The 26,976-nt window shown below is 37.9% G+C and overlaps 1 protein-coding gene, 2 non-coding genes and 1 pseudogene across 3 annotated transcripts; 1 reads left to right on the forward strand and 3 right to left on the reverse strand.

Annotated features, from left to right (window-relative positions):
• Window positions 1–524: 524 nt before the first annotated feature.
• Window positions 525–6,599, forward strand: LOC112200060. Its single transcript, XM_024341061.2, has 16 exons — window positions 525–885; window positions 1,003–1,197; window positions 1,290–1,364; window positions 1,465–1,632; window positions 1,809–1,972; window positions 2,700–2,927; window positions 3,089–3,215; window positions 3,371–3,559; window positions 3,897–3,983; window positions 4,133–4,287; window positions 4,597–4,716; window positions 5,263–5,488; window positions 5,651–5,710; window positions 5,785–5,958; window positions 6,044–6,153; window positions 6,271–6,599. The coding sequence occupies exons 1-16, from the start codon at window positions 694–696 to the stop codon at window positions 6,434–6,436; spliced, it is 2,436 nt and encodes an 811-aa protein (XP_024196829.1). The 5' UTR covers window positions 525–693; the 3' UTR covers window positions 6,437–6,599.
• Window positions 6,600–7,205: 606 nt separating this feature from the next.
• Window positions 7,206–7,293, reverse strand: LOC112201232. The gene has a single exon (XR_002936686.1). It is a non-coding gene; the product is annotated as a small nucleolar RNA snoR118 (small nucleolar RNA).
• A 102-nt stretch (window positions 7,294–7,395) lies between these two features.
• LOC112201212 lies at window positions 7,396–7,468 on the reverse strand. Its single transcript, XR_002936668.1, has one exon. It is a non-coding gene; the product is annotated as a small nucleolar RNA R66 (small nucleolar RNA).
• A 13,178-nt stretch (window positions 7,469–20,646) lies between these two features.
• Window positions 20,647–26,725, reverse strand: LOC112199502 (annotated as a pseudogene).
• Between the last annotated feature and the right edge of the window lie 251 nt (window positions 26,726–26,976).

Raw genomic sequence — 26,976 nt, forward strand, 5'->3', positions numbered from 1 at the left:
AAAAGATTTCCTACACTTTAAAGTTGTGAACTTGAGGAACCTTTTTGAGCTTCAAAAGCTGAATGAATGAAAATGAATTTATGCATGGATTGGGTAAAGCATGCTTGTTGAATAACTTAGAACTGTGACATTAATGAAATTTGCCAATTCTACAAGATAACAATGTTAACCACCCAATCACGAGACATAGCTGTTAATCTCAAATACAAAAAACCCAACATCGAAAATAACTCTGGTTGTCATGCTTATATCAATATATTATGAAAATTTTAGAATTGTCTACAGAACATTATGAGATTGGATAATCGAATAAGTCTGTTCGTTAAAGACACTCTCTCCGATCACACGATATTTTGTTTATTTTTTAATTTTAGACTCTCTAACAGAGAGAGCCTAGCGGGTTGGAAGTTCCGCCATCATGAAATACGACTGTAATAAAGTGAAAAATTGTAGGGGTTAGTTTTATTTTGGGGTAAAATTCTAGGGGTCACTTTTTTACGCTTCGGGGGTAATTTTGTAGGGGTCATTTTGGTATGGAAAATTTCCTCTTATTCTCTTCTCTCATGCTTCTTGGTCTGAGACTCACTAACGCAGACCAGACGAGGACCCAAACTATGCTAAAGTCCAACCGTCCTTAACTCCAGTTTCCTCATACGATTCATTTCATTTGAATTTCGCGACTGAGCTCCGGCCATGGCTGCAAATTCACTACCAATACTATATGCTCTTGTTCTCGCACTGAGCCTGTTCGCGTTTCAATCCGAGTCGGCGCCTCAAGCTTTCCGTAGAGATCCAGGTCACCCTCAGTGGCACCACGGCGCCTTCCACGACGTCCGTGACACCATTCGCTCCGATGTCCGCCGCATGCTCCATTCTCGCGCCGAGGTGATTCTACTCTCTAATTCGTTTCTGTCTTCACCGGAATTGAAATTCCGTCTGCTTTGCTTAGAAATGGTTTAGGGTTTAACTTTGGGGCAATTCAATTTGTGTGTATATATATAGGTGCCGTTCCAGGTTCCACTGGAAGTGAATGTGGTGCTTGTTGGTTTCAATGGTGATGGAGGCTATAGGTACTCGGTGGATGCGCACAAATTGGAGGAGCTGCTCAAGATCAGCTTCCCGACACACCGGCCGGCGTGTCTTGAGACCGGGGAGGCTCTCGATATCGAGCATCAAATTGTCTACAATGCCTTCCCTGTAAGCTTCATGATATATGACTGAGTGTGCTTATGAATGTAGCTGAGTATCGGTGATTTAGGTTGCTGATTTTGTATCTGTTTTGATTGTAGGCTGGGCAGCCGGAGCTTATAGCTCTCGAGAAGGCATTGAAGGAGGCGATGGTTCCTGCAGGAAATGCGAGAGAGGTGAGTTGGCATTGTTTGTCTGTTATACATTGTGTTTTGGAACAGCTATGAGTGTCATTGTGTGTTTGAATAAAGTTTTGAATTTGTGTTCAATGTTTAGTCTGAATTTGGAAGGGAAGTACCTCTTTTTGAGGTGGATGCAACTGTAGTGGAGCCGGTATTTCAGAGGTTGTATTCCTATATATTTGACACAGACAATTCGGCTGTTTCTGCTATGGAGTTGGATCGCCAAGTGCCAAGTGCAATATTTGTGGTCAATTTTGATAAGGTATGGCCTGCAAGCAATGAAAATTGTTTGTTTCTCTTTGTTGTCACGTTAGTCATTTAGTATTGTTTTTGCTTGAAATTTCCTATGAAATGATTCTGAAACCAAAATTTCCCAGTCGTTAAGTAGCTTCTTTCGGCTGTAGTTGTTATTTTACAGTCTTTATACTTGTTTTGCAGGTCAGAATGGATCCTAGGAATAAGGAAATTGATCTTGACAACTTGATGTATGGAAAAATTACACAACTAACTGATGATGATATGCAAAAACAAGAGGGAGACTATATTTATCGCTATCGGTACAATGGAGGAGGTGCCTCTCAAGTTTGGCTGGGCTATGGCAGGTACTGTTAACAAACTCAAGTCTTGTACAATAATTTATAGAAGAAACTTGGTCTTGGAATAGATTGAATGTGGCTTAGATGGTGCTGATACTGGAATCAGTCATATAATAATTTTGTTAAGCAATCCATTTTTGTCATGAACATATCAATTCTACTCTTTGTTAGACTAGAACAGGGAGGGAGACCAACCTCAAGTACATGGATAACTTAGATAAGTGCACATGTTAAGCTATATGTAATTTGCTATCACAGTTGTTCCAAGTGATGGTTAGTTTTTCTGCTGTCTTTTGTTTTTTTTAAGAACGGTATACTTATTTGTAGGAGGTAGTAGTATGTAGGAGGTAGTTGTAATACTTTGAGGATGGCCAATAAATAAAGATCAGATTAAAAAGCCAAACCCAATCAAAACTTGTTTGTGATGTGTGTGTGTGTGGGTGGGTGTGTGGGCCAAAAAAATACCAGTGTTAGAGTCTTCATGTATATAGCCAAAAAGTCATTTGACAATTACTGTATTGCTTAATAATGGTTGTTAGCAACACTGTTTTGTTCCAAATTTTTCTTTCTTTCTAGGTTCTCTACTTATTTTTGAAATTTCACATTGATTAAGGGTAATAGATTATGCATTATAGGACTAGTTATGTTACTTCTTTATGCTCGCTATTCACTTGTCTGTGTGTGTGTGATGTTTTCAAGAATAGATACCTAACTTCCTGCCTATGCTGTTCAGATATGTAGTGATCGATCTCTCGGCCGGCCCGTGTACTTATGGAAAGATTGAAACTGAAGAGGGAACTGTCAGTTCTCGGACCCTGCCACGACTACGGAATATTATGTTTCCAAGAGGAATGGGTGCAGACCGTGCAGCTAGTGAGCACTCTACACATGATGTATTTGTTGGACAACTTGCCTCTCTAGTATCCACCACGATTGAGCATGTTATAGCTCCAGATGTTAGGTACTCGCTTTATCTTTTGACGTGTTGATTTGAACCTGGCTTGTATGAATCTTTCCATGGTTACTTGATTTTCTTTTTTTTTGTTTTTTTAGAGCATGCGGTTGATCATAGTGTCTAAACACTTTTTAATGGTTAATGATGTGTCTATACTCTTAACTCAGATTTGAAACTGTTGATCTGACAACAAGGCTGCTTTTACCAATAATTGTGCTGCAAAATCATAATCGGTACAATATTATAGAGAAGGGCCACAACTACAGTATAAATATTGAAGCAATTGAGGCACAGGTGAGTTGGTTCATCTGGACTCCATATCTTAATGATTGCCAGAGAAAAGAAAAAAAAAGTTCTTTCACCTTTAGAATTACTTCCATGGTTCTGCTTAAGATGCATAACCAATCCCACTTCCACTTTTATGAGATCGTTTGATCAATCTTGTTTAGGTGAAGAAAATGGTTCATGATGGGCAAGAAGTTGTGATCGTTGGGGGTTCACATTCATTACATCGCCATGAGAAGTTGGCAATTGCCGTTTCAAAAGCTATGCGAGGCCATTCCCTTCAAGAAACTAGGAATGATGGACGCTTTCATGTTCATACCAAGACATATCTGGATGGTGCTCTTCTTAAAGAAGTGAGTGCTTTATTAAGTATCTTAATGTGGATTGAATTGCAATTACTTGGGTTTGTCTATTTTTAACTAATTCATTGTACACCAACTGTGCGATGCTCGTAGAAGAATCGGTGCTTTCATATATATTATTCATTAGGGTAGCATGACATCTTGTCTATCTGCCAGATTTCATGAATGTGTTTCAAGTGGCATATCAGTTTACTTTTGGCTCTACATATAGGTGTCACCATATTTCAGTTACTTTCGCTCCTTTCCTCTTCATAATGGGATGACATTTGAGTTAGTCAAGCTATATCATCACTCTTTATTTCTTATAACTTGGAAATGCTAATTCCAGGAGATGGAACGTTCTGCTGATGTGCTTGCTGCTGGTTTGCTTGAGGTGGCTGACCCATCTCTTTCAAGTAAATTTTTCCTCCGCCAGGTTCGTCTAAATCTGAAACTGTAAAGCATATTTGTGAGGGATATTAGTAAGGATGTAATATTAATTTTCTTTTTTGTGACTTTTTTCGTGGGTATTTCAGTTTTCTTGTGTTGTATCCATCATCGTAATTTGCACTTTTTGTTCCTCAGCATTGGAATGATGAATCTGATGGTGCAAGTGATTCTATACTCAAACATAAACCTCTTTGGTCTACTTATGACAAAAAAGGTGGCAAGAAGAAAAAGAAAAAAGAAAGGAAACAGGGAGATCTGTACCGAACTTATGGAACAAGAGTAATTCCTGTGTGAGTATTCCACCTTGCGTTGTACTGCAGTATGTATAAAGATATCATTCCCAAAAGTGTATCTTCATTTTATACACACATAACATACTTTTGTCGAGTATGTTCTCCATAGTTCTTTATGCCTTATTATGTATAGCTTGCTTCTAAACTGTTAATGACATTTAATGTCACCAAGTGTTGTGGTACTGTAAGTTTGGAGGTAATGGGTATGATGCATTTGACTGCAATAATGACAATATAATATGTATTATCCATCATATTAATGCACAATAATTGCTGTATATAATTGTCTCATATCTTTTTCCACAGCTTTGTGCTATCATTGGCTGATGTGGACCCACACCTTATGATGGAAGACGAAAGTCTTGTATGGACAAGCAAAGATGTCGTGATTGTACTTGAGCATCAAAATCAGCAGATACCTCTTAGGTGAGGGAACAGTAATGTTAGCGCTGAATATGTTAGTTTGTTTACACACGTTATTGCATCATTGAATACGTTAGTTCTTGTTACAAGCATCATATACTGGAGGTCGGAAGCTATCTTATTAACTTTCCCTAGTGGCGACCTCGATCATGTGGATGGTTTAGATCAAAGAAAAGAGAACTGGGTTGAGTATGTTTTAGTTGGAAGCCTTTGGCAGGTTCTGCACTTGACACCATGGCTTTTCTAACTAACCTATCCTCTTCATTTGTCGCACATTTAATGAGGGCAATGTCTGCTCTGCTTAGTATATGCATCGTTTGATTATCTTTTTAGTGAAATCAGCATCTGTGTCATTTTGTTCTTTTCAAGAAGCAGCTAGATCACTTGACTCGTTGCAAAATTCATGTTGCTATTTTGCCTTCTGTTATCTGATTGACTAAACCATCATGTCTTTCTAGCTTCCATATATGGTGGGTTTCAATGGCATTTTATTTCTTGCACAAAAATTCAACCGTTATTACTATCTTGCTGAAATGTCTTCATGGGCAGTTATGTGTCAGAAACACAGAGAAGGCATGCCGAACCATCTCAGGTACAGCGTCATATATTGGCAGGGCTTGCTTCTGCTGTGGCAGGGTTGAGTGCACCATATGAGAAGGCTTCTCATGTACATGAAAGGCCAGTCGTGAATTGGCTATGGGCAGCTGGGTGTCATCCATTTGGACCATTCTCTAATACTTCTAAAGTCAGCCAAATGCTTCAAGATGTTGCATTGGTAAGGCTAGTCTCAGTATGTCAATTTCTTTGCAAATAGTAAATATGAATTATGCATATGCCGCATGATGATTATACACATTGATAAGTTTGTGCCACATAGCCAGAAAAACGTATAGATGCTTTCTTTAGGATTGTGATATCTAAAGTATCTTTCTGGCAGAGGAACTCAATATATGCGCGTGTAGATTCTGCACTCCACAAAATCCGTGATACGTCAGAGGTAATTTTGTCTTAAAGTTGGCGATTTCTTAGTCGTATGATTCTAAGCTTATGGCTTCCAGCTGTCATCTCTAGGCTGTACAAACATTTGCTGCCGAGTATCTGAAAACTCCGCTTGGTGAGCCAGTGAAGAGCAAGAAGAACAAAACCACCACTGAGCTATGGGTGGAGAAGTTTTACAAGAAGACCACTAACTTGCCTGAACCTTTCCCACATGAATTAGTTGATAGATTGGAGAACTTCTTAAATGTAAGTCCTTCCTACTTTTAGACTTCCCATGTTTGTGAAACATCTTGAAGATTATTAATGCGTTTTAAACATGACTACACAACAGAACCTTGAGGAACAGCTAGTAGATTTGTCTTCATCATTGTATGGTCACCGGCTCCAAGATGCACATTATAACAGTTCTGAGATTCTCCAGAGTTCCATATTTACCCAGCAGTAAGTTTCTGTATCCTATTTTTGTTCAATATTTTAGTTCCTTTTTCTATTGTAACTGTCCTCCCCAAAAAGCAGCTGTTGAGGGTTTTTTCTCAAACGTACATGTGGGTGATGCAGGTATGTAGATCATGTTTTGTCAAACGAGAGGGAAAAGATGAAATGCTGCAACATTGAGTACAAATATCCTGTGCAGTCATCTCAAACTTATGTCTATGGGGGGATTCTTCTTGCTGGATTCGTTGTATATTTTATAGTCATTTTCTTTTCAAACCCTGTACGCTAACCCTTCGATAAATCTTGTATCATGAGACACGAACGTCTCTTAGACTCTTACACACAAGAAATGTAGAAGAAACACAATGTTGACATTGAGTAGGAATACCCTGACTTTCTCTGCCTGGTTATAATTTGAGTGAAAATAGATTACACCATATTACTTTGATCCATATCAGAACTTTCTGCATCGGCACTAGATGAATATCAATTCCAATGTCTGCAATTTGATCCCAACTTACATTCGCCAATCGATTTCTGAATTTAGTTGCGGAGATACCAGCAGAATTTAGTATTTAGTTGCGGAGATACCAGCAGATACTTCTTATTCATCAGTCCGAGTACACCGGCATCCAATATTGGGCATTTATTCCATATTTGCAATGTGGTTTCTTGGTTTCTTTTCATTTAGGTACACTCTTGGGTGCAAATTCAGGCATCTCTCAGGCATATGTTACCAAGTCGGGTCTTATTTGTTTTAGTCATTCTGCTGTTCTTCATGAAACATGTCATAGCTTATAGGGACTTGCCTACCTTCAGGTTCAGTTGCTTTTATTATTGACTCTTATCTTCATTTGCTACTTAATATCTTCCACCAATTTATACCTTCAGGTCCAGACCCTTTATACCAATGCCAATTTCACCAAATTCATGATCCATTCAAAATCATTTGGTCTACATGAGAAACTGAACACTAATTTTGTGATTAGATGCACCCATTTACTTGGAAAAGTTCGATATGCAACCCAATGGAAAAAAGTTGGAAACAAAGGAGGAGTATATCAGATACAGCTTTCTAGGCGGCATTGTCCATCAAAAAGCAGCTCTATTGAGCTGCTCAGAGCCCAGTGCATGATCATCACCTATACACCATCACTTTAAAGCCAACAAACATATCTAATCTGGGGTTTATACAGAAAATCAGAAACAAAAAACACAGATTATTTTGAATTGGTTAAATAGTAAGGGGTCCTCAGAAATAATGCTTATAGTTGTCATCAACAAAATGATCAGGTCTCAAAGATTTCATGCCATCATCGGAGCCCCCATACAACGCGAAAAATAGTAAAAGCGAGTTGAAATTGAATCAAAAGGGATGTCACAGGATGTAATTCACTGAGCCCGTGAAAACTCGAAGGCGAAGTGACTCAACATTCCTGCAAGAATTTGCCTCCTTATAATTACAAGAATCAAATAGCATCCTAAAATCCACGATAATTAGATCCAAGGATCTATAAGAGGCACTTTAAAAATTAACATAAACCCAGAAAGATTGAATTTAGAAAAAAAAAAAAAAAAATTGAGCAGGAGAGGAAGGGTGAAGAGAGAGAGGAGGTCGCGACTTGAGAGATTTGCTATGCTTGGCTGTGCTTAAATACAGGAAGATTTTAGAATTAGGGTTTAGAGAGAATAAAATGTTTGGGCTTTAGATTTATAAAAGGGCCCTTCATATTCTATTAAAATTGCAGATATGCTTTTTACCCGGCCCAATAGGATTTCAAATTTCCGTTTGGGTCCAAGGAGAAAAGGCCCCGCCGACTTAAAGAGGGAAAATCCCTGTATAAGGTACACTTTCCCATTTCAAAAATATATGAGCCACACTTTCCTTATGGTAAAGTTTTTGCTGTAGTTGAGTTTTCTTTTTCTTTTTTAAATGGGGCTGGTGCGGCTGTTTTTAAGGCTTGATTAATGAAACTGCAGAATACAAGGGGGAAGGGACATAAAACCTGAACCCTATATTACAATAAGCATCAAGACAACATCTCGAAATAATACCAACCATCAATGGTAAAGTTTTTGCTGTAGTTGAGTTTAAGCAGAGCAAGAGAAAACAAAAAAACCCTACAAATCTCCCAGTGCATCACATTTGGTGACATTAAGGTACATTCTCTCTATGAGGTCAAATAGTAGATTCTGCATGTTTGTTGAAATTTTGGAAATTGAGATTGTTTCGGAATTTGAGATTGTTTTGAATTTGATTATTACTTGCATGTTTTCTCTGTGCTTGTGTGATTACTTTGTAAGAGTTTATGGTTTGTTTTTATTTGGATTTTGATGATTTGTTAGCCTGTAGTAATTATCACAACTCACAAGTTTTGTGGTGTTTTAGAGAAGTTTTTATCGCTAATTACAAGATTTCAATCTTTGAAGCATAATTTCAGTGAAAATAATTTCATAAACCCTTGATTGTTAAGACTTTTTCCCTTCAGTCTTTGAACTGAGGATTTATTCAATTTTATTGTTACTGCTATGAAATTTGAATTGACAGTTGTGATGTTTGAATGGATGCAGAGTTGATTAATGTTGGGCAGAAGCAAGAGGCATTGCAGTCTCTTCATAATGTTATCACCTCAAAGAGGCCTAGATCAGGATGGCAAAAACCAATCGAAAGGTTTATGTTTAAATATGTAGAGCTTTGCGCAAGGGTATTTTTGCCAAGGATGGTCTGATTAAGTACCGCAATATATGTCAACAAGTAAATGTCAGGCTGTCAGCTCCTTGGAAGAGGTCATCAAGCACTTCATGAATCTATATACTCAGAAAGCTGACCAGGTTGGTACTCCGGAAGAAGCAGTTAATGTTGATGAACTCAAAGCAGATAAGAGTCCCGAAGATATGATGTTGAGCTATTTTTAGGGAGAGGACCGCGAAGTGGCTACTCCTTGGTTCAAATTTATGTGGGAATCCCACAGAACAGTGCTGGACATCTTATGGAACAACTCAAAGTTCGATGCTCTTTATGCTGTACTACTCTATGCTTCTTCATAACAAATTTTTGACTCATTGTTTTGCTCGTTCTGCTCCTCAATATGTAAATTCGTCTATCAATTTTTATAACACTTGGTGATTAGGTTAGGCCAAGTCTAGAGTCTAGATTACTAAGTGTTCTCCAAGGTTTTAGTACTTTCCTTTATCTGGCAGTAAAAACAACTCAGCAAGTGTTCTCCAAGATTTCCTAGATTAATTATCAAATGATATCCAGAGTTCTATTACTTACATGCCATTGTGTGAATTTGTTTGGCTAGTTCATAGAATAGTTGTCTACTTTGATTATTCTTGTGTACAATATGTTTTATTTGAATAGTAGAGAATGCTTTTTATATGAGATCTATCTGCTATAGGAGTCTTATTGAAATCCTTGATTTACAGATGACAGCAAATCGAGCCTTCCAGTTCTGCAAGAAATAAAACGAACAACAGAGTTTCGCAGGTTATGTGGAACCATCAGAAATCAATTGGCAATCTGAACAAAAATAAAGATCAAAGAAACCAGGCTGGCCTATCTTCACCTGAGAGCTTACAACTCTATCTTGATACAAGATTTCACCAGCTGAAGACAGCTACTAAACTTGAACCGTGGCAGGAAACATTTCCTTGTATTGAAGATATTCATAGATTGATGTGCATGGTTAAGAAAACCCCTAAAGCATTGATAGTGTTTACTATGCCAAGCTAGCAGAATTCTTTTGGGTTTCTGATAGCCACCTCAATCACGCCTACGCATTGCTCAAGCTGTTCACAGTTAAGAAGAGCTTTAAAAGAACTTAAGCCAGACAGATTTGCAGTTGATTGCATCATCTGTTGCTTGGCTGCACTTTCAGTTGCCCTTTATAATGCTACCTCTCATTTGGAACTTAAAAAAGGGAAAGAAAGCAACTCGAGGATGGTTAATCTACTTTAGTATTGATCCCAAACTAGACAGAGGACGTGCTTTCAAGATCATCTCTTCTATCAGAACTGGTCTCGACTGGTGTTTTGAGCTATGCAAGCCAGGAAGTGCAAGATCTCTACCAACACCTGGAGCATGAGCATGAACATGAACTGCTACCTATAGATCTTTTGACCAAAATTTCAAAAATTAGGGGTAAGCTGTCTTCACCTTCTTCTGTTCCAGAACTACAACTGTCTCGACATGTTCCCACTCTTGAAAAGCTTGGTACTTTGAGGTTGCTCCAAGAGGTGTGTTGAGTGTTTTCTTAGTTTAGAGAGGTGTTATATGGTTCGCAGAAAGAAAGGGAGAGAGTTGCAGAGAATTGGTTCTGGGCCTCATGTTCTCTGCATAATGTGATTGAGCTTCGTCGAGGAGAGCAACAGTGCACCTTTCTTTGATTTAAGGGGTATTTGCTGGGTTTTTGATTAGGGGTTTGGGTGATGGAAGGGTTGATGAGATTGTTATTGATTCTGGAGGTTTTGTATTTTCAATGAGGATCAAGTATCGGAAACAAACTGTGTTTGTTTTGGTGTCTTAAGTTGTGTTAAATTCTGGGTTAGACCATAATATCTGTTGTTTTCTGGTCAGCTGGTACTTTTGCTTTGTTGATTTTATATTAGCTTCAGCTATTTGATATTATTTCAAAGGATTTCCCTCTAAATGTGGGTTTAATTGACGGGAGATTCGGCGCACAGCTTCAAAATTTTCCCTGCCAACAACACCTTTTGGTTACATTATTATCTCCTCCTTTCATATCCATCATGTTTTGGGAGATCGGATCACCCAATTAGTTTGCATTGGATATGATGCTCCCTTGAAAAGTCATGCTATGAAGTAGCTACATATGTTACTGTCATCAATTTGTTATTTGATGGTAAGTCCTCAGAAAGCATGCTCATATATATTGACACTTGATCTTCCTAATATCTTAAAATTTAAACAGTCCTGTAGTACAATTGTATGATGTTTCGGATTATATAGTGCATATTGCTTCTGTTTCGTAATTGTTAGTTTATTACATGGAATAAGAACCTGTAGGTTGTTTAGCATTATTACTGAAAGGTATTTCGAAATCAAAACACATTGATGACAAACTTATGGTGAAGGAATATTAAGCCTATATATGTCAACAGGTGAATTGAAAGTATAAATAAAACTATATTTGTTCCTTTTATTTAGGTTGAGTTAAATGGAGCACTTGAAACCCTGTGTGAGCAAGGATTTGGTGCATGGTCATATAGAATGTTGGGATTTTATCTGCAAGCCTTTTCCATTATATCTGCTTTCCTTATTCTACAGTCTACATCATTCCAGGGTTGTACAGAATTACAAATTGAATTAAAATAAGTTCATGAACACACCAATTAAGTTGAACAAGTCAGAGATAATAATCTGTATCACTCTGTACATACTGGAACTGCCTATTTTAAGTATTTTTACTTAAGATACTGAGACCAACAGAAGGAAATACATGAACGAAGAATGAAGGAATGAGCATATAGTTTGATTCTGCACTTTTTTTTTTCAATTCATTTATGTTGTTGCTTTTCTGTGCAATTTTTTTTTTTGGTTAAATTTTGGTGCAGATTTCATTTATTACTGTTGCTTCTCCTTCAAGTGATTTAGCCCTTAACTTCTGTGGTTTAATTTTCTATAGTTCTCAATTTATGCATTGTTAATTGATATAAGAAATCTAAAACATTCCTTTAAAAAAAATAAATTGAAAACATGAATGGACCTCTTTGATTACTCTTTTACAAACATCTTGAGGTCATGATAATGGTTTGTGTAGAGAGAGCCATAGCAAAAGATGTTGAATTTGGATATTTGTCATTGCAAACAAGCTATTATAAGTTGCAGTACAATCTTGAGTCTTTTAATTTGGTAATGGAGAGCGCCTACATATGCAGGAGAGACTCTAACATCTTATAAACTAATCAAGGTAGACTTGCTGACAAAGGCAGAGTCAGAGTTTTGGGCTACTGGATGTCTAGCAGAGAGGTTGGCATAGGGCAAATAGCTTAGCTATTGGTTATGCCCTTTCTAGGTTTTGCATATGCTGTCCATATGGACCTATAGCAGCAATTACTATTTTGAAATTTGAAGGAGTGACAGCGTGGCATTTTTTATTGGCGAATTAAATCATTTATCTTTTATCCTAATTTGACATTCTTATTTATGCTGCAATTGGTGATGTTTGAGTTAATTCCAAATCGATGCACTTCTTAACCATCTCTGTATAGATCAATATAGCCTATCCACTATAGTTCCAAGTAGTAACAGATATGCATGATTCGTTAACAAAGATTAGACACATGAAATTATGGTCCCCTCACTTTGTTTGCTGGAACAATGTTATCCTTTTTGCTCCTTGCTCACTGATTATATTTCATAATTAGCTTTTTTAACTGATTATAATTGGTCCTATAATTGATGTGTCAATGCTTTGAATATGACCTCCAGTGTCAGCATTGAAGATGTAGCAGCCCCATCAGATGAGACTTGCACAAATACGTACATTAGTTTAATCTTGACACTGAAGATCTTACCTAGCTAGCCTCTTATTCAGAGAAACAATAACTCTTTTTGTTATGCTTTTTGTGATGCTGTGGAACTCTTTTTGTTACTAGGTGAGGACCATGGTTAAATGCTTTATATGCACTACTATTATCTTATCTTCCATATGTATCTTTTCTCTTAGATCGTTCCTTAAGCTGTATGTTCCTAATATGGACCAGATGCAGAGGATCATACTTGGTAGGATTACTTTTGGTGTTTTTTCCCCCCATAGCATACCCTTTCAATAAGGTAATATGTTTAGTATACCTTTGATTGTTATAATATCATTCCACCATGGATGAACTCTAATGTAGGGTTTTCTCTTTTCTATGTATTAACAATTCTGACCATACATGGCGCAGCTGACAGCTGTTGGATTGTCTCCTTGGAAAAGGGCATTCTGCGGTCCTCTGACAAGCAGAGCTAAATTGAGGTTTGCTTCTTACTAAATGTGATTGCTTTGCATATCTTCTGTGGTTGTTGAAAGTGATCGATAATTAATTTTTATATAACATTCTATTGTTCATCCTCAGGCTCAGGCAGGGAAAGGTGAAGAGTTGTATCATCATGAAACTTCGATGATTAGCTTTAGCTAGCTAAAAAGAAATATAGAGGTCCAAATTCTCTTACAAACATACATTACTTGTGTTTTAAATATGGTTGTCCTTATGTCTGTCTTTCATAAGCTTTCACCGCATTGATTCTTACATGTCAATCTCAGATTTCAAATTAGCAATTTGCATATGCATTCAATCTTTCACTCCACTTCCATGTTAATATGATTATTTCTTACTTCCAGTGAATGACAACTGCTCAAATGAGAAAGATGCAGCAGACATGACAGAATCAACTGAAGACACATCAGAGGAGTTAATGTAAAATAGTTGGTTCTAACTACACACACAGAACCCTTTCGCTAAGCCCAAACCATTTTTTGCAATATGTATATAAAAACCTACTTTGGTTAGCATATCTATTTTTGTTTTTGCAATATCTACATATCTGGTTTACAGACCAGATCTTGGAACTGTAGAAGAAACTTTAGTTACTTATATAATATTTAGAACATTTGTAATTGCTGTAGTTAAACATGTAACATACCTGCAAAGAGAGGGAGAGAGACTATCACATCCATCCATCTGTTTTGGTGGTTGAAAGCAAGTGAGAGTGTATAGAGATAGGAGGGGAGAGATAGAGATCAGAGAAGCCCCAGTTGGTTTACCAAAATAGTTGGTTTCAGTTGTGCGGTTAAAGAATCATTGGAGGTTGTTAACTCCGTAATCTCTATTGTTTTCTGAATTCTAACTCACTCAATACTATGCATGTTTTGCACAATGTACGATGTTGAGGATTCGAATTCAGAAAAGAAGTTGAGAGTAGGTTAATTGTTTTCTGAATCCTTCTGTTGGAAAATTTTTGCAGATAGATAGTGCATCGTGGCCTATTTGTACAAGAATTTAGCAAACTAATCATTCCAGGTATTGTCTACACTATGCAAGTAGTGCCTTTTCGGCGGTTACCATGTCATGCTAGTCTAATTTCCTCTGGCTATTCTTTCTCAGTTTTTTAAGCCTCTAAACTTAGTGGGATTTAGTTTCTGTGCATAAAAAGGCTAGCTCAGACAAAGCATACATCATCATCTTGGCTTCTTGCTGTTGCATGATCAATCCAAGTCAGTTTTCAAATTCCAAGTAGTCTCATTTTTTGGTTGAATTGTTGCCCAGTTTATTTCAGTTAAAATTCGTTACTAATTAAGGTTCTTTAAACAAGTTTTCAGCTTTTGCATATTTCAATTTTGACATCCTAATTCTGAGTATTACTGTGCGAGTCTCTAAACAATGCTAGGCGTTTTGCTCTGTTTCACTCTACTGTTTTGGTTCCAACTCTATGAATGTTTCTTTCTTTGGCTCCTATTCTATTTTTTATTTGAGATTGATGGTTTTGTTGATTTGTATATGCTGATTTTATGTAGGGAGAAAGTGATGGTGGTATTGGTTAAGTCAATGAAGAATCCAAGGATTGCTCTGATCAAGACCTCAATCATGGCCGGCTTCAGCTGATATCTTCAATGCCTTTGGTGTGATAAAGTAATTTGGGGTTCACATCCAAAACCAATTGGCAATGGATGGAGTGGCCCAAACCCTTATAAACCCATAGGCAAGGTCCCATTTTTCCCATGTGGGATGACATATATTCTCAACACACCCCCGCACGTGTGGCGAATTTTCAAGCCATACACGTGGACAACTTTGGGTGACGTGGAGCCCGTGTGGCCATTAGGCCTACACACGTGGGTAACCCGCTCTGATACCATGATAAAGTAATTTGGGGTTCACATCCAAAACCAATTGGCAATGGATGGAGTAGCCCAAACCCTTATAAACCCATAGGCAAGGTCCCATTTTTCCCATCTGGGATGACATATATTCTCAACATGGTGACAGTTCGCTCAACTCCACCACCCCTGAGGCATTTGACCAATTGGTGTGTATCCAATCGTGTTGTACTACTTCTCAATTTTGACCATCATATTAACAGCTTGGATTGCATGATGGGTTTTTGCAGGTGTTGCAATTGCTGCTGGAGGCCTCACAATACAAGATGTTTGTTTGTGAAGAAGCAGACAAGGCACTAAGAGCAGTGGTGAAGTATTTGACAACTCTGCCTCTTCTTCATATACTGTCACCCATGCCCACCTCAAAGTCAGAGCCAAAGCTGCAATATCCATCTAGATTTTTGTTTCGGACCTGTTTGATGACTCAATCTGTACATGTTGTTTTGTTTTCAGGAAGCTATAAGGAGCAGAAGAGGAATCAGTCATGGAACAAGAAATCAAGGTCAAAACTTTCACTACTGATTTAACTTAAAGGTTGAGAATTTAGCATGTTAGTTCTTAATAGGCATGTATTACTGAATCATGTAAACGAATGATGAGAATCAAAATCTAACAGTAGGATGGTCTGTTGCTACCAAAACCAAGAACAAATGTTCTAATTCTACAAGGATTCAACAATACCAGCTCATAAAATGAAGAAAAAGGTCAAAAGATTGTTCCTGTAATGTTAATTAGTTAATCAAGTTAGTCTAATATGCTAGAGTCCTGTTGTCTTGAAAAATACCATCACAAATCCTGACCCTTTGCCATTTTGGATTCCATCTTTCTTTACTCTAGTTATTCCAAGCAGGTCAAGCTTTCAGGGAAGTTGCCTTCAGAAATAAGATATGAAACAGCGTCCTGCAGATATGTGTGGTATGTATGACATGATCATATGATATTTATTTGCATTTATTGCTGATTTATTTGGACAAAACCAGAAGTGAACACAAACTTTTTAAGAAAGTTAAAAGTGTGAACAAGCTGGGGTTGTATGCTCTTTTCTGAATGAGCCTGAGCATCCTAATAGTAATCTGGTGATTCTGAAGCAGCTTATTTAAAAATGTAGTCTTATTTTTTTGTTTGAATTATGGCCCAATTTTGTTGAGATTCATAGCATAAATGCCCTTGATGAGTATGAAAGTTAGGATTTACCTTTGGAGAGCTGACTTTAAATCAGGTTCTTCTTTGTCCTTGAATGCATTGCTACCTGTAACGGGTTTAAATTCAATTGAGGTAGTGCTTTCCTTCCTGCCCATCTACCAACATAGGAACCGAAAACCTTAGCAAATTATCCCACCAAATTCCTAACATATCAGAAGTTACAGGGACAAATACTTTTTCTCCCTTCTTTAGTTTGCATACTTTGAAAAAAATCACTATTTGTTGCAAGTCCAGTGAAACATGCAAAAGCAAATAAGCACAATAATGCATTTTTGAGAAAACAAGTAGTCCTTCTAAATTGTCATGGTTAAAAATGGCACTTAAGTGGATGTTGTTTTGGCATTGTATGCTGTTTGATTTTTTATTCTTCTCTAACCTCATGCCAGTCTATACTACAAAGTTCAGAGAGATTTTCTTCTCTTTTTTTAATGCAGGCTAAAATCTTCTTATGCTCATCTGAAAGTATTAAAATTAATGGTTACCAAAATATTAATTTACTTTCTCTTATACCAGTAGAAGAATATAAACATGGTACATATACGAATTATTTCTATTTTTCTTCTTCTTCTGTATGATTTGGATGTTCATCTTTTATAAGAATGGAGGATTCAACACTTCAGATCTTAAGAGTTACTACTTATCTCTAACAACAGTTCAGTCACTGTAAATATTATGAAAGATCAAGAGAACCAAAGTTCAAAATATGAATTCAACAAACGGCAAAAGAATGCAGGCAATTTCATAGTATGTATAGAGACCTAGGTAGGGGTCGTCAATGGGCAAGGCAGGGCCGGCCCTGCCCAAAATTAATGGGCTCGGGCCGGGCCGGGCAGGGCCAAAACATTTTTTTTTAATTTTTCGGGCCGGGTCGGGCCTGGCTTCTCTTAAAAATCAAGGCCCAGGGTCGCCCATGGGCCCAGGGCCTTACGGGCATTTTAGGGCTTGGCCGGGCCGGGCTTTTTTGGGTGGGCAGGGCCGAGCCCATTATATTTATATGTCATATTATTTTGTTAAAAAAATACAAAAAGCTATGAAAAAATGATGATATGTTAATGATTGAACAAAATAAAATACAAAATTAAAAAAACATATGGCCTAATGCAATAATTAGTTCAATATAACTACATAAAAATATATTAATACAAAAATTGAATGGGCTTTCGGGAGGGCTTATAAGGCCGGGCCGGGCAGGCTTTAATGGGCATATAACGGGCCGGGCCTGGGCTTTGAACCCTCTGCCCTAGCCCTGCCTCGTGCCCAATGGGCAGGGCCGAGATGAGCTTTGCTGCGGGCCGGGCCGGACTTTTGCCCACTGGGCCGGGCGGGCCGGCCCATTGGCTTTTAGGCCCACAGGCCAAATGATGACCCCTAGACCTAGGTAATTGATACGCTACTTTTTAGGCAATTACCTGACCATCTCATTTTTAAGAACTTCGAGCTTTTTATGCTCACTCATTGCTTGGAGAATGATATGTTTTTTGCTGCTGTTACTTTGTTCAAATGCCAGCAAGTTCCTATGCTTAAAGATACTTTCAAAAATATAACTCATCGAAAAATAATACCATTTCTCCCTTTGAGTCTGAATAAATATGTTGTGAATGACATTGTTGTTTTCTTTCTCTTTTTCAGATCTCTTAAAAAGAAAAAGGCTTCTGTTTTTTGCTGTTGTTGCTTTGTTTTGAGCTTTTAAGGTGGCGTTCGGTAATGTTTTCAAGTCATCTTTTTCATTTTATAAAATGAAAATGCGTTCGTTGGTCTGTTTTCAAAAATGTAGAAAATAATTTTTTATTTTACTCGTAAAACAGGAAAACGACAAATAGACGTTTTCACCTTTTCATTCTCATATTTTAGAAAACACGGTGATATATTTTCCAAAACAAAGAAAAAAAAGAATGTGCTCTCTTCTTCCATATTCTCACGTCGCTATCTTCTGCTCAAGTCTCTCTCTCATCTCTAGTCGCAATCTTCTCTTGTTTTTGAAAATTGTTTTCGGAATAAGCTACCGGACATATTTTCGGATCTCAAAAATCCAATCTTGTTTTCTTGTTTTTATTTTCAAAATCGGTTTTTGAAAAATCATTTTTAAAAACGTTACCGGACAAGCCCTAGTATCTCAGTTTCTTATTTTCAGTTAGGTATGTTAGATTCTTATTTACCTTTCACATCTCTCTGTGTTATTCGGTATATTTAGCTTCCAAAGTCCCTTTACAATTCTTAACTAATGGGTAAAAAAATAATAAACAATTAATGTCGGTTTCATGAATTTTTTTCTAAAGTTAATTTCGTTCATTAATTTTTTTTTTGTACGAAATGGTGAAAGGTTAGAAATCTGATAATCCATTACTTCTCAATTTAACTGTATGTTTTATCGATGGGGCATTTATTAGAATCTCTTAGATTGTTGGTTGTTCTGGAATTGAAGACTTTATAATAGAATTTAACATGTAAATGCATATACATGTAATTCTTTAAATTCCAGGTTTTGATATCCATATTGAGTTGATAAAACCGTTTCTATTATCTACATTAACCTAAAGCAGTCTCTCATATCATAACAAACATTTAAAAACCCAATCCAATTTAAGATAAGAGGTTATTGAGTCAGCTCCTGTGCTTCGTTTTGGTTTGTTTGTTCTCTTATTTTCAGTCTTTTTTTTTTCTTCCTATGTCATTGTACTTTGTTTTTAACCAGCAAATTGATATATGTTTGTTGTCTTAGAATTCGTCTTTTTCTGATTTGAAATTGTGATTGTTCCAATGCTTTGATGGCTTAGTTTGCTGATCTACTTTCTTAGTAATCATTTTCTAGGAAAATGTGATCAGCAGGTTCAGTTTCTATAAGCTATAGATATGGATGTACTAAATATTGTTTGAGGATCTTGGGAAAATTTGTTCATGTTCTCATTGATATGTTGTTCATAATGTCAGCCATATTAATACTTGAAATTATGTGTGTTTGCAGGTGAATATTTAGAGCAACAGACTAATTTCACTGTTGTGACTGCAAGTACTAAATAAGAGAAGTGGTCGGCTCATTATTTTCTTTCTTTCATTCTTTCTATGGGTTGTGTTAATCTGTAATATAAAAAATCCACAATGCATACCAAGCACACAAAACCAAAGACCAATTCCTTTTGCTGAAATCCCCAAACCAAGTTTGATGTGATCTTATTGATTCTGGTGAAGAATTTCAAGTAACCTGCTTTAATCCCGAGGCAAAGCGCGGGCGGTTCATCTAGTACTTTTCTATTATTTTAAAACTGATGTATCCTTGGGCTTTTGTAGGTTGTTGAGTATGTTGGGAGAGATTGTGGGGCAACATGTTGCTGATAAAAGGGAAAATGAATATCAATCTGGAAAAAAGCTTCAGTACAAGAGCGCATGCTACATTTTCAGGATAGACAAAGAGCACATCATTGATGCTACATGCAAAGGAGGGATTGCTCGATTTGTTAACCATTCCTGCTCGGTAATTCTCTGGTCTTTAATTGGAGTTGGATATGCTTTATGAGACTATAAGGCTTTTAGCTGTATGTTTATGCCAAATCTAAACTTTCACTAAACCAGTTGCTGGTTTTCTTGGATTCCAGCTTCTTTTTTAAATCCTAACTATTCCTAAGCTTGTTTCTTGATTCCTTTTTCTTTTTTCTCTCAAAGAAAAACCAGTCTTAGTCTCACTTTGTCCTGTTGTTGATGTACCTCACCAGCCAAATTGCGTTGCCAAAGTAATGAAAAGAAGGTAATTTTTTGTTCTCTTTCGAAGCATTGTTTGTCCATATGAAAAGGGTACAATTTGCAACATTCAGAATTCGCATTCTGTAGTTAGTAATGCCTTACTAGTTTTCCCAATTGGCAGGTTGTATTTCTTGCAGAGAGGGACATTTTCCCGGGAGAAGAGATAACATATGACTACCATTTTAACCATGAGGATGAAGGTAAGAAGATTCCATGTTTTTGTAACTCAAAGAATTGCAGGCGCTACTTGAATTGAGACGATGTAAATTATTGTAAATCCTTGTATTCAAGCACAAACTGATCCAGCATCATGAATGCAGCAGTCTTTTGTTTTGTTTTTGTTTTATTAATTTTTTTCTTTGGCCTCTTTGAGACTCTGAATGAACAGTTTAAACTTTAAAGTGCACAACTGCACCATATCAATTTTCTTCCACGAAAATAAATTAGTCCTTTATAGGCACAAAAGGAAGTAAAATAAATAATATAACTAGCTTCATAAATTGGCCAAAAAAAAAAAAAACTAGTTTTATAAAGAACAAATAAGTTTTAAGGTGTCTTACATCTGATACTGAGTTACCAACTGATCACTTAAAAACTAAAAAAAGACCAAATATAAAACAAAAAATAAAAAAACTTGGATGCTGACAAAATTAGCTCCCCACTAATGCGGTAATGCCTTCTTAATCAACCCCATTTTCGAGCTTCAATTCCTACGCTGAGAATCTTCGACTGAAAAAGTTCCCATCCAACTGGGAGGCTGCATTCCAGTTTGGTCTTGAACCGTCTGTAACAATGGTGGCAGAGTCTTATAAAGGCCGGCAATCTCCTTCATAGCCGCATTGCCAGCACCAGCACCACCGTCTGCAGCCTCTCCCCCATTAGTCCAGATGCTAATCCTAGGCTGAAGTCCTTTCACAGCGTCAGCATTAATCCTAGCAATCGCTGAAAACATCCCACCATTGATCATCATGTAGTCTCTCGCAGCTTGATAGTCGCCTCCGTTTGCCTCCAGTAGAGTGTGCAGATAAGCGCCATGGGCTTGTCCGAGTGCCACCAGTCCGTCGGCCTCTTTCTTCTTTGCATAGAATTCTCCGTCAGCGGCCTTTTGACGAGCAAACAACTGTGCTTGAGCAGCTGTTTCCGTAGCCTCAGCCTCTTTCTTCTTTTGGTAAAGAATAGCATCCGCTGCCTTCTGCTTCTGGTAGAGATTCCATTCTGCCTCCCGCGCCTTCGTTTCAGCCTCAACGCTGGCCTTGCTCAAGAGCTCAGCCTTGAGCTTTTCGGTCGTAGTCTGGGCATTCATCGTCTCCACCTTCTTCTGCAACTCGGCTTCCCTCAATGCCACAGCCTTGGTCGACTCCACCTCCGCCACTTGCGCCTCCTTGGTCCATCCGGCCTTCTTCATTGCCAGCTCAGCATTGGCCTGAGCCACCTCAGCTTCCTTCTGATTCCCATAAACCTTGACCTCCGTCTTCACCCTAATCTCCTCCTTCTTACCCTCTCCTTCCCTCTGAGTCGATATGATCTTCGTCTCTGCATTGATCTTGGCAGCGTTCTGCAGGGTCTGCCCCTCCCTTAACTTAGCGCCAACCTCCCCCTTCATCCTGGCCTCCGCCACGTCAACCTTGGCCTGGTTGGCCGCCTCCATCTGAGTCTTCTGCCCCAAGTAACTGAAATACTCATATCCTTGAACGTCCACCAACTGTTTGACATTCGCATTGTATATTATAAGCCCGAACTGGTTGAGCTCCAGCTGAACCTTGTCCCAAACCTCCTTCTTAAACTCTTTGGTCCCCTTGAACACCTCCTCCATCGTCATCGAGGCCGCGAGCACACGAGTCTCTCCCTCAATGACGCCCTGGACCAGCTCCTTCACGTGGTTGGAGTTCTTGTCGTGGTTTGAGAGCAGCTTGGCGTACTTCTTGACGGAGTCCATGTCGTCGATGCGGGGGCCGATTGTGAAGACGGCAGGGAGCATGAATGGAAGCTTCTCGGCGCTCATGGCCTGGACATTGAAGGTGTAGTTGACCGGAGAGAGGTCGATGATGGTGTAGGTCTGGCCGGGGAGGATCCATGCCTTCTTTTTCACCTTCAAGTCATCGATCCATGCACCGGTGATCACCAGATACTCGGAAGCGTCGACCACTTTGTACCAGCATGGGAAACACATGATGTCTGTACTTGATTGTTTAGCAATACAAAAACAAAAGTTTGAGATTATGAGTCATATTGAACTTTGAGCCTGGCTATATATAGTTATATACAGGTACTACTGTATGAAGAACGTCTTCGTGTCCTTGATGGATTCTGTTTCCTTTCTCTTCTCTATGTAGTAATTAGAATGCTGCTTAAATTACGAGAAAAGAAAATGACTGCATTAATTCAAATTGCACCAGAAGTACATAATCTTAATTTAGAAAGAACCTAATCGAAATTAAAGACTAATTAGGGTGTTTTGTTCCACCTCTAATTAGTGTAACACTAGAATTCCATTTCCGAATCTCATTAGAATATTGTGTTTTACGCGGTTTGTTTTCCCTCTCGCTGCAAATTTCTTGAGCCATTAAAACTAGGACCAAATTAACTAATTAAGCTCATGTAGAGAAATCCAAGGGAAACAAGTTTGATTGAATTCATTCTTAATCAACATGCACGAAAAAGAACCTTGCACAACTAGATGAAATTCCTCTCAACTGAAGAACAAATCCGGCCAGATGGGTAATTCTCAGTACAGGCTAAACCTTTCGCATATAACTTCATGCAGATTTTTATACCTCTCTCAACAAACAAATAGATTTTAGTGTTTCTATTACAAAAACAATCACAATCATATACTCTAGATTCTAGACGATCTTCTTAAAAAAAAATAAAAAATAAAAAAAATCTATTATAATGTCAAATTGCAATCGTGAGGTTTGGCAAATATAAAGCATAAGGACATAGCCCGAATCATGCAGCTAGCGTTCATAAGGTTTTTGACTTATGAAATTAAATGTATCAATTTTTTTTACCATACTCAAGCAGAAACTGAAATTAAATGAACAAAATAAATATATAAATAAGGGGCATAACTTTTGTCAGACGACAATTTCGAATTAATCTGTTCACTACATAGAACCAATATTAGAAATAAACCGCCAAAAGTTCCAATACTTGACAGTACAAATTAATGATAACGACACGTTTCTAAAAAAAAAAATTAATGATAACGACAAACCAATTTAGCACACAAAAATGAGAAAGACGACACTGGGACTATGCATGTGCACATTTCAATTTGAAGTCAAGTCGCTAGAGCAGCTGCCTAACGGAGATTTATCAAGCAAAGTACCCATCCAACTGGGAGGCAGCACTCCAGTTTGTTCATGCACTGTCTTGAACAACGGCGGTAACATCTTGGAAACTCCAGTAACCTCCTTTACAGCTGCCTTTTCATTGTTGCCACCACCATCCACGCCCTCCACGCCATTAGTCCAGATACTAATCTTCGGCAGTCGGCACAAGCCCTCTCACAGCCTCGGCATTAATCTTAGCAATTTCTTGAAACATCCCACCATTGATCATCAAGAAGTCCCTCAAGGCTGCATAGTTGCCTCCCAATTAATGAGTCCAAAAGAGTGCGCAGGTACACACCCTGGGCTTGTCCAAGAGCAATTAGTCCCTCAGCCTCTTTCTTCTTGGCATAGAATTCTCCATCAGCTTCTTGTTTAGATGCATACATAGAATTTTGCCTCTGCCATTGCTTTTTGGGCGTGCGCTTCTTTCTCCCTCCGGTAAAGAATTGCTTCCGCCTCTTTTTGTTGCTTGTAGTCTTGTACAAGCCCCAATTTGCCTCTTGTACCTCTGTGAATATATATATATCGATGATCAAAACAAATGCCAGCTAGTGTTGGGTTAAAATTTAAATAAAATAAGAAGTTAATTAAAATGATTCAATAAATGAACAAATATAAGGTTGAAAATTAACTTTACGGTACATTCACCTGTTAGTACATCAAGATAGACCTAATCCTTACCGCAGTACGTAGTCTACTTAGTGTATTGATATATGAATGTACCAAAGACAAATCCATATAAGGTTACCTTGGTTTCATATTCGACAGTACCCTTGCTCAAGAAGTCAGCCTTGAGCTTCTCAGTCATAGTCAATGACTCAATGCATTCATCCTGATCTCCACCTCCTTCTGCAACTCGACATCCTTCATCGCCACCGCCTTCTCCGCCTCAACCTCGGCCACCTGCGCCTTCTTAGCTCACCCTGCCTTCTTCATTGCCAACTCAGCATTCGCTTTAGCCACCTCAGCTTCTCTCTGATTCTTATAAACCTTGACCTCCGTTTTCACCTTAATCTCCTCCTTCTTTCCCTCCCCTTGCCTCTGAGTCAAAATGATCTTCGTCTGGGAGTCGATCTTGCCTCCGTTTTGCAATGTCTGCCCCTCCCTCAGCTTAGAGCCAACCTCTCCCTTCATTTTGGCCTCGGCCATGTCAACCTTGGCCTGGTTGGCAGCCTCCATCTGAATCTTCTGTCCCAAGTAACCAAAATACTCATGTCCCCTAACGTCCACCAATTGTTTAACATTGGCATTGCTGTCAAAAGCCCGAACTGATCCAACTCCAGCTGAACCTTCTCAAACACCTCCTTCTTGAACTCTTTGGTCCCTTTGAAGACCTCCTCCATTGTCATCGAGGCTGTGAGCACACGTGTCTGCCCTGGACGCGCTCCTTGACGTGGTTGGAGTTCTTGTCGTGGTTGGAAATGAGCTTGGTGTAGTTCTGGAGGGCCTCCACATAGTCGCGTGGACCGATGGAGAAGACGGCGGGGAGGACGAAAAGAAGCTTCTCAGGCTCATGGCTTGGACTTCTACCATGAGTTGGTTGTTTGGAATTTATATTTTATAATGTACAAATTATTCCAGTTTATAATTTCAATAATAAAACGTTCAGGACTTGGACTGACTTTGAATTTTTTTTTTTAATTTCTAAGGACCGTGAGGAAGAGTTGAAGAGACTCGAGCTACAGAAAATAACTGAAGTGCCTTAAGCGGGTTGCCAGTGAACATCATAGGATCCTAAAGGAAATGGAGGAGAGAAAACTTGAAGAAGCAGAAGCACTCAAGAAGAAGATTTCGGAAGGGTGTATAATATGAAGAAAATTATTCAGACAATTGCATATAATAGTTTGTTGAAAATTTCGGAAAAGTATTTTTAATTAATTAATTAGTTAGTTAGGTTTAATAAATTAATATTTAATTTATATTAAGTTTTATTCAATATGTGTAAAATATGGAAAAATAAAATAAAAAACATAAGAAATTACGTATAACACTTTAGGTTCAAAATTACAGGAAATTTAATGAGTCATCTTGAGAATTACAAAGTACAAAAATATTTTAAGAAAAAACATCATGGACGGTAAAGTATTTGCATGTTATATGAAAAATTACTAACAGATGATGTTTAGTTAATGGGTTTGTGCCATAGAGTGGGAATGTCCCTCCTGATATTAGAAGCTTTGTAGCTTCTCATTGTACCAATTGATTGGTTAATACAGTTGGTCGTCCTTCCCTTAAAAAAAAAAAAGGGTTTGTGACATCAAACAATACTAAGTGTTGGTGGATTAAGAAAGTTAAAGAGATAGAGTGCAGATTGATTTATTTTGCTTTGATCCACGGTGGTTTTTTTCAGATCACCATTTTGTCGATGAGAAACATGTAATAATGGGAAAATTACAATATGGTCCCGAATTATGGTACATGTAATAGTATGGGTTGATGTTATTGATCCATATAACTTGTATTTATTTCTTATTGGTCTCTTAATTTAATTTTTTTCCACCCCCTACAAGGTCTTAACCAAATTCTAGTAATATTATATATTGGTTCGGACCATCACATGACAATACCACGCGGTAATCCATAACCATAGAATAATTACACGTAATAATAATAGTGTTGTTACCATATCAAAGAAGAACGAAGCTTTGTAACCTGCATATCAACTACTTTGTCAATTCAAAGTCATAGTGAAACATCTAAATCATTCACCCTTAATATTTACTGCTGTCACAAAATTAGCAATCGAAATCCTCATTTCCTTCACCTTAACACATCAAAACTATGTAAGGATGCGTGCCTTTGATGTTGCCCGTTTCGGTTGCTTTGAATTTGCACTAAATCCCTTTTGGGCCACCATTACTATTTGAATATAACTTAGAATTGACCACGACCAAATAAGTCTTGAAGTTTTACATAGATTTTAATTTAAAAAATTTTTATTTTTTCTAACTCAATTTGCTCTATATATATATATATATATATATATATATATATATTGATTGTTTAAGTCAATCCGAATTGTGTCTAACTCAAACTCTAGGTTACTTGACCTAGTGGTAATAGAGTTTTAATTAGAGAGAATCTCGGAGAATAACTTAGAGATATCTATTCATTATATGATTATCTTTCCTTGTACGATTCAGATTCTATGCATTGTAATCCTCTATATAAAGTGACCCTTATTATCAACAAGAAATACACAGCAATTCTCTCTCAAATATCGTTTCCCTAAAACACGTTATCAGCATGAAGCCAAATACAAAACCTTGAACCCTTTTCTACCTCCGCCACACAACTTAAAGCCCTCGACCCCAGGATTCCAGAACTGGCATTAGAACCACCAGAACTAGTCGGAAACCTATTTAACCGGCCACTGGAAGCTCCATACACCCCGCAACAAATATTCCACCTGTTCACCATCTTCCGGACCTCCAATTTCTACCAAACTTTTCCAGGAGAAGCCCCTCAGACCAAAAATTCAGGAACCGGAAGAAATAGCCCAAAAACTAGTCTGAAAGATCTGAACCGGCAACGAGAACATCCGGCAGAAGAAGAAAAAAAAAGAGAGGAGGAGGAGGCAGCCCAAGCCGCCCACTAACGCAGACCCACTGCCGGCAGCCCCACCAAGGCTACAAGTCAGTAGCCACGTCAGCGGATCTGCCACGTCAGCA

This window comes from Rosa chinensis, chromosome 4 (assembly GCF_002994745.2).
Source record: "Rosa chinensis cultivar Old Blush chromosome 4, RchiOBHm-V2, whole genome shotgun sequence".
Taxonomy (NCBI): Eukaryota; Viridiplantae; Streptophyta; class Magnoliopsida; order Rosales; family Rosaceae; genus Rosa; species Rosa chinensis.